The sequence below is a fragment of the Solanum dulcamara genome, chromosome 8 (assembly GCF_947179165.1).
Source record: "Solanum dulcamara chromosome 8, daSolDulc1.2, whole genome shotgun sequence".
Classification (NCBI taxonomy): Eukaryota; Viridiplantae; Streptophyta; class Magnoliopsida; order Solanales; family Solanaceae; genus Solanum; species Solanum dulcamara.
In genome coordinates, this window is record NC_077244.1 from 69,074,589 (window position 1) to 69,083,087 (window position 8,499).

An 8,499-nucleotide genomic window follows, 5' to 3' on the forward strand; every position below is an offset into this window, starting at 1 on the left:
TTAGAAAGTCACTTTCTTTGTTGAAAAAAATTGAAATCAGGAAGAAAAGTGATTTTCTGAGATAATAACTATTAGTTGAGTGATCATATATATGAAAAATCAACCGATCTGTATTACTTGAGCAGGTTTCTCTAGTTATTTGACACTGTGAGTATAATTCATCAGTGATATTTCAGCTGAATTTTGTTTCATGAATCGTCAATATAGCAGAGTGATTAATGATCTTTACCATATGCAAACCAAAAGAGAAATTGCAACACATTTGTGTCCTTTAAGCTGCTAAATAAACGTCTAAGAGCAGTTTCACTATTAAAACACTTCAATTTTCATAACAAGAAAATAAGAGACCAAATAGGGTACTCCACAACTGTTAAATTTAAACCATAATACAATGACAAGAATCTGGCTCGTGGCCGAAGCCCGAGTTGACCACTTTGTTGAAGCCCAGATTTGGAGTATACTACATAGATGAAAGCAACAATTACCAAAATATTATAATCTTAGATGTTAAACCATGTCCACAGGAACTGCAGTTGATAAGAGAAGACTAATAGTACATTTCATCTTGAGGCATATTTATTAATGAGCTCTATGTAGTTATCAATTAAATGCTGAGGCTTTTTGTGATTTAGAAGCCACAAATAACCAAATTCATTTGCAATTTCAATTCCCATTTGGCTATGAAGTATAAGCCATACAATTGCTACAGTGAATAAAAAAAGAAGAGGTTACACACCTCAATGACTACTTCATTACTTCTGTATTAGAATGCATTTTCAGTTTTAATATTCGCGTGATTATTGTTGTTGATGAAAAGGCACCTTAAGGCAGTTTCGTAGGCAGTGAATATAGCTCCATTCACTACAAATGCTCTGGCAACTGCAGTTCCCAAACCTCGCCAGAGCACATTGTATCCCTCTTGTTTCACACTTCGCATGAAGCAATCAACAATGCCAGTATATCTCAACGGTGTAGATTGTGATTGAGCTTGGAATCGAGTTTTAATAACATCTAGAGGATAGCAGCATATCCAGCTAGCTACTCCTGCAAGACCACCTGCTACAAGCATTGTTCTAAAGCTCTCTTGACCATTCTTACGACATCCTGGATGAAGTTTCTCTCTAACATACTCGTATGTCCAGAAATATAGGCCGTGAGCTGGTGCATCTCTGAGGACTGTAATTGTTAATCCGCGATAAATTCCCCTCCATCCTTCTTGTCTGAATATGCTTCTTGCCACATCAGTTGGACCCTTACAACTAGTTATTTGATTTTTGTTATCCAGGATATTTCTCTGTTGCAACTGGAGTCGAATTTTCACAAGTTCGACAGGGGTGAGCATTAGACTTTGTAATGCTCCTGTTCCAAATCCACCTAAGGCCACTCCTTTGTAGGAGGGTGGATCACTGGCTGGAACATTCCTGTCAAATGACCGCGATAGCACTGCATAAATCTGAAATGCCATGGCATTCTGCAAATTGAAATAGCAAGGAAACTATATTACACATTGTAGAAATTAATTAAGTCCATGCATTATTAAACTTGATATCGATTAGTCTTACAAACAAGAACAACATGGAATGACATGTCTCAAGTTGAAGATTTGCTCAGGTTCATATGTAGCAAACTTAGTACCAATATGTAAACTGTAGCAGCTAATTAACTAAAGTTGCAAGAAAATTAAAAAATCAAATTATACATGAAGAGCAATTTTGAGCCTAATCACTGTATGTTCTAAGTGAATAATACTCCAGTTGACAGCCCATTTTCACTTATGTATTGTATTGTTATCTTAAATATAATGTTTGTTTTGATTGTTTCTTTTGCAACCTGATTTGGGTGTAATCGAATGTTACCTTTTTTTCTCCGCATCTTGCTCTTAGTTTTTGTTTTGCAGTCCTATTTTACCTTTTATCCTACCCTTTTTATAATAACTTTATCTCATATCCTACTTTTTCTTTGTACTACCATAAGTTTATTTTTCATATTGCTGGTGTGTGACAATACAAAATAACAAGAAACAATATAATATATGCAAACATTATATTTATCGAAATAATACAATATTATCAATATAAAATAATACTTAACAACCATCTAAACAAGTTGTTTGTAGAGAATGGATGACGAAGGAAAAATGGTTTAGAGTAATAAAATAAAATAAGGATGTTTCACTGGCCATATAATTTGAGAATGTATATCCTTTTCTTTGTAGCATTACTAATTAAGTACTCCCTCTACTGAATTTTTAAAGTTTTTTTATAGTTCAAAATAAGTGAATTGTTCAAAGTTTAAGATAAATATTTGAACTTTTTTCTATTATTGCCCTTCATTCATATTTTCTAGGTGATAAGTACAAGAGATATATTTGTTCATGTTTATGATTTTACTTTGAATTATTTCAATTTTTAATAATAGTTCGATAATTACTAAAAGGGTAAAAGTGGAAAGTAATGTTAAATTTATGTCCTAAACTTGTATATTATATCACAAATTCAATTAATATGAAATAGTGAGAGTACTAGTTAATTCCTTTCTCTTCTTCCACAAACGGTTGGATGAAGATTTGATGACTATAAGACTCCACTACACGAGAAAGTCCACAAACAATTAGTATTATGAAATTGTACTAGGAATAAGTGATTATATTTATTTATGTAGGGGACTCGTGCATGGTCTCTATATTCTAATATTTGATCGCGACCATTAGTTGACATGTCAATGACTTAATTCTATCAAAGGCTTTATTATCACAGTTCCCAAATTAACGTGCCATTTCATATCTTTGTTTATTACTCCTAGTATTATTTTAATTATCAAGCCTACACTTAATTTGGTATTAGTTCCGTGAACGCAAATAATCCACTGGAGGGCCCTAAAGTCTCTATCTTTGTTTGGTAAGCTACTAAAAATACAAGTATTACATGTTATCTGACCTCACCACTTATCTCCACGTAATACCCATCTCAATCCTTTACGATGTTTGCCTTTTGTGACTGTCACAATTTTTTCAACAAAATTTTCGACTGTTTATCTTCGGCGAGAAACTGGGCAGGTGATAGCCAGAGGAAGTTCTAAATTTTATAATAACAATTTTAAGCAATAATAATTATATTTTAAATTAAATATTTATACATATTTAATAAACTTATTACCATCCATGTTGTATTCAATTACGACTATCCTCTTTCCAAAACCCATCCATTCGTTGATTTTTCAGATGAAAGCTCAACAAATAGTTATTATCGGAGAGTAAAAACGAAGAATGACCTGAAAGGTGACGGAAGCAAGAGGAGCAGCCATGCCTCTGTAGAGAGCGATAGGACCTTCAGTGGCGGCAACATGGCGGAGGATGTTGATAGCAGAAGCAGGCGTACAACTTTGTTGACGGACTCTAATGGTATCAAGAGGATAACCCGATACAATACCTGCTATTCCTCCGAATCCACCAGCAACAAATTCTTTTCCCCAACTACTTGCTAGAAACTCTGGCCAGAAATCCATATGAATTAATTTATAATTCCCCCAATCAAAATCCTTAATTTTATAACTGTTTCTTTTCTCTGAACAGAGTTCGATAATCCACTAGCAATTTGCCAAACCCTTATATACTAACACTGCTAAAATGTGACGTGATTGAATTTCTCTCCTTCTTGGGTCTTTTTCTACTGCAGATATATAAGAAGACTATGATTTTAAAAATGTAATTGTAATATCACGAATAATGGAGTAATATGACCTTGGGAGTCGTTTATGTTTATAGTCTGCACTTTTTGTTTGCCAGTGCTAGAGGAGCAAGTGTGTGGTGTGGTTAAATTTTTTATTAAAGGAGTTTAAAATATATTAGAATGAAAACACTTGAAAAATTAAAAAGAACTCAATGACTATTTTATATATTATATATAAATAATAATATAACTTTTTAACAAAGATTCAGATAAACCCCGTCAGCCGGGGTCTTAAAATTTAAATTAGGAAAATCTGCAACTGATTCTGCCCACCGAGGAAACGTCCAACAAATTCTTTGTTGTGGAGCCCACCTATAATGCTACGTGGACCAGTAAAATTTTAATAGTTACAACAGGGTCTATTGGGGCTGCAGTAGATATTCGGACAAACAACGGCAATGACCCATTTTAGTTAGAAAAATTTAACTAGCGTTAGTAGTTAGTTATATTATTTTTTATTTTTTAAAATTATAAAAATCACTTAAAATTAAAGAATTTTGGATACATGGGCAGAAAACATGCGAATATACAAGAGTGAAATGTATTATATAAAAAATAAGAATGTATTAGAGAGGGGTTAGAGATATCTCTAGGGAAGGAGGAATGTATCCGAGAGAGATGAGATTTTTATAATTTTTTTGAATGATAGAAATTTTTAGAAATTATGATAAAATAAGATATATATTTAGGTATTTTTTTCCAATTATTTTTGATACTACTAATAAAATTTTAATAATTGCTCTTCGAAATTATCCATCTTGAATTTTAAATATAGTTATTTTACATTATTTTTTATTTTAGATTTTAAAAAAAAAAATAATTATATTTTCTTATTTCATAATTATTTCTGAAAACTATTAATATCATAATTATGTAGAAATGGATATAAACAGAATATATATTTAATGAAGATATATTATATTTTAAGACATAAAGGCTAACATAATTAAAATAGATTATATTTTTAAATATAGATTTCCACTTTAACTTGTCACTTTAACATATTAAGAATATTCTTTTTATCATTAACATTAATTACTTATTATAAATTATTTTCAAGATTTAATATTAAATATCAATTAAAATGAATATTATGATAAAATTCGTATATCAATTTTTTTAATGAATGTGTAAATTTAAAATTGACAAGTAAAAATAAATGAAGGAAGTAAATAAGAATCAACTTACTTACGCAGGTTAGATCATTTAATTTGCAGTCTCAATCTGTTTCGAATATACATTTGCACCTAAAAATGCATTTTAGAGGATAGATTCAAATCGTAAATTCAATCAAATACATTTTTGTTATTTGTTTGGGATACATACAAGAAAAGAATTAAGTTGCGAAATACAATTTGTACTTTGTAATATGTTTGGAATTCAAGCCGTGAATGGTTGAATGGTTTGCATTTTTTGTATGTTATGTATTTGAAATACAAAATAATTTTGAATACAATTAATTATTGTTCTATAAATTCTACATTGATTATAATATATTTCTGAAATATATAGGATTGTGATGTAAATTTTTTGGGAGATCTTTTTAAATTGTTTTTTTTAATGTGAAGCTTGAAGAGAGAAGCGAGAATGTGAATTTTAGAATGAAACATGGGAAGGAAAGGGAATTGGAAAGAGTGAGAATGTCGATAGCAGACCTTCCACACCTTTGCCAAAAAGTTACCGAATCATTTGTGTAACCACAAATCTCTGCCATCTTCTTGAACTCGGCAAGATTAAAATTTGTGGCATTTACATAATCAATGTTTCCTCCAACATAATGCTTGTCTGGTGTACGTCTCATAATTCCCCCATGATATACTTTCACGGTGATAAATGAAGCCTCTGTTATTGAATTTGAGATGAGAAATAATAAACTTCACATGATGCTGTTACAGACCAAGAATACAGTACAAAATAATTGATCGTCATTAAAAATGAACTAACTACATATACTGACTCAAAAAATATAAAAATCTCGAAAAAAAGATGGACGGAAAGATCAACAGATTTTAAGAAAAGAATTGGAATATTCAAAGGATTCTGATATAATTTTAAAGAAAATTATCTGTTATGTTGTCTATGATCAAGGGTTAAGCCACCAATATAAAAAGCAAACAAAATAAACTATTGAAAGGTACTTCTCTACTTCTTACAAGAATAAACAAATACATAATAAAAACAAGATGAGTTTAGTCTAGACCTAGCCGAAAAATTCTTCAATCAAAAAAGGGATAGGAAACTCTCACCATAAATAGGAGGTGATTGTCTCCCACTTTTACACCTGAAGAATATTATTCTACTACAGAATTGATGTTCAATTATTGAATTTTGACTCTTGTAATGTTTACTATTCTCTCTGGTATTCTCCTTTTCCAAAAAGATTCAAGACAAAAACCTAAGGAGATTGTAGATTTTTTTTTTTTTTGAGGGAAAGTAAATCATGTGATATGCACATGAGGGAGTCTTCCGTTAAGAAAATAACGGTGTTTAAGATTATGACTAAAAGTACACCACTTTATTAAAGAAAGAGGACCATTAGTACTCTATGTAAAAGAATATGTATTATTTTGAGTCTAAAAATAAAAAAAATTTGCATGATTTTGGGCCTTTTCTCATTTTTTTTTGTCTTCTCCTAATGTTTTGTTTTAATTTTAGCCAAAAAATGGATATCAATCGAGGAAAATTAAGGACTAAATTAGAATACCTTTAGTTTACTATATATCTATAATAGAGTTATTTTTAATTAAACGGTAGTTATTTTCAATAAATAAATTAGAAATTTTGACTAATTTTATAATTTTCCCCTATATTTTATGGATCATACTCTTTTAGGGAAATTAAAAGTGAACAAGTTCAATGAATTAAGGGACAATAGCAAAATGACGTCTACTAGTTAAAATTTTTGACTAATTTCATAATTTTTTCTTATATTATATGAGCATGCCCTTTTAGTGAAATTAAAAGTGAACAAGTTCAATGTATTAAGGGACAATAGTAGAATGACAGTCTGTTTGAATTGACTTATTTTTAAGCAGTTTATAAGTTGAAAATTATTTATAAGTTAAAAAAAAATAGGTGCAGACCAATTTTTTTTTTACTTATAAGCTATTTTCAACTTATAAACTGCTTAAAATAAGTTCATCCAAATAAACTCAACTATTTATTAGGGCTTATTTTAAGTACCAAATGACTTTAAGTTGGCCAGCCAAATATTCAAAAAAAAAAGCTGAAAACAGCTTATAAACAGCTTATAAGCCAATTCAAATGACCTCCTATTAGTTGAAAATTTATAATTGAAAACAATTTTTCTACCTCAAAAGTATAGATAAAATTATACTCATAAATTTTATCTTCTTATAAAATTAGATTAAATATATTCTCTTCAAAGAAATGACGCCTATCAAAGTACAGAGCCAGAATGACATCATCCTTGATCTTCTATAACATCAAATTCCAAATGTGAAATGTCAGCGTCGGTTGGCAATGAATAATTCATTTTTTTCAGAATTTTATCCCGAAAAATTGTTGAATTCTAAAATTTTCTGAAAATCACAAATGCGAAAAAGATGTTTTTATAATTATCACTCCAAATCTCTCACCGAAAATTAAAAATAATTTAATTTGTATTTATGTTCGACTACGACCAAATTTTCAAATGTTATTTTCAAGAAAAAATAACTTGATTGAGTGCTTTTTAAAAATTAATTACTAATTTTAGCTATATTTTTTATTTATTATCATTTATAGCAATACACAACAATATTATGATAAATCTACACTTGTATTAAAAGTAAATTATGCATACAATATAAATATATTATAAGTGTATTAGAATATATATTATGTTTGTGTAGTAAGAAACTAACATAATGTATTATAAGTCTATTAAAGTATGTGATAAATATAGTATTCATCTATAAAACTTGTATTATATATGTTTTATAAATAGTTCTCTGCAATATGTATTATAAATGTATTATAAGTGTTCAGTAAAATTTTTTTTTTATTGCTATAGATAATAAATATTTTCTTAATATTGTATATTTATGTAAGTTTTTCTATTTTTAATTTGAAAATATATACCATTACTCTATTTTTAGAATTATGATTTCACACATTGTTTGACTAAAAGTCTTGCCTGCAAATTATTTAGGTTCGGGCGTTCGGCCCAAAAAAGTTTTTGGCTTGAAACTTGCATTTGATTCCTGTAATAGAAATAATCTGTCCCTCCTCTCTACCCTTTTTTTGTATAAGTATTTGGTGTTCGCATTGAGATGTTGATTTTGACTTGTGTCAAAAATCTCATTTTGGAGATCAATTACTTTCTATTAAAGACAATTTTATTTTTAAATCTTGAATTCCAAATTTAAGATAATAAATTTCACAGTTAAAATTTTATAATGGTAAATTATTTATGAAAATAAGGTCGAAAAATGACTAGTTGGTGCTTTTCCTACCATTCCAAAATGTAGCGAATTGAAGTGATAAAAGACATTTTGACTATCCAAATAGGATTGAGATTTTTACAAACTACGGCGGTTACAAACAATTACAATTAAGAGGGTGAGTTTTTTTAGCTACAATTAAGAGGGTGAGTTTTTTTAGCTAACTAATTTAAAATGGGAAACTTAGAGAATTTCCACAAATTTAGGAGTTAATTACTCAAATACATTTTAGTTTGTAATATTATGAATTTTATCAAATTTTGATGCGTCTAAATACATGTACCTCGGGATATATGAGGTCAAAATTAGGTGTAATTTGTTCTAAA

The 8,499-nt window shown here is 29.2% G+C and overlaps 1 protein-coding gene across 2 annotated transcripts; it reads right to left on the bottom strand.

Annotated features, from left to right (window-relative positions):
- Positions 1-481: 481 nt before the first annotated feature.
- LOC129899274 (mitochondrial arginine transporter BAC2-like) lies at positions 482-5,675 on the bottom strand. Of its 2 annotated transcripts, none has more exons than XM_055974180.1 (3): positions 5,393-5,675; positions 3,271-3,668; positions 482-1,471 (listed from the first exon to the last, which is right to left on the bottom strand). In XM_055974180.1, the coding sequence occupies exons 2-3, from the start codon at positions 3,502-3,504 to the stop codon at positions 764-766; spliced, it is 942 nt and encodes a 313-aa protein (XP_055830155.1). In that variant the 5' UTR covers positions 3,505-3,668; positions 5,393-5,675; the 3' UTR covers positions 482-763. The 2 variants fall into 2 exon arrangements, with proteins under 2 accessions (XP_055830155.1, XP_055830154.1); XM_055974179.1 differs by having other exon boundaries at positions 5,384-5,675.
- Positions 5,676-8,499: the final 2,824 nt, after the last annotated feature.

Bases quoted from the DNA above. Each gene is read 5' to 3' on its own strand.
- LOC129899274 (XM_055974180.1), bottom strand. From the start codon at position 3,504: ATGGATTTCTGGCCAGAGTTTCTAGCAAGTAGTTGGGGAAAAGAATTT. The intron at 1,472-3,270 runs GTCATTCTTCGT...TTCAATTTGCAG, and splicing joins TTGCTTCCGTCACCTTTCAG to AATGCCATGGCATTTCAGAT.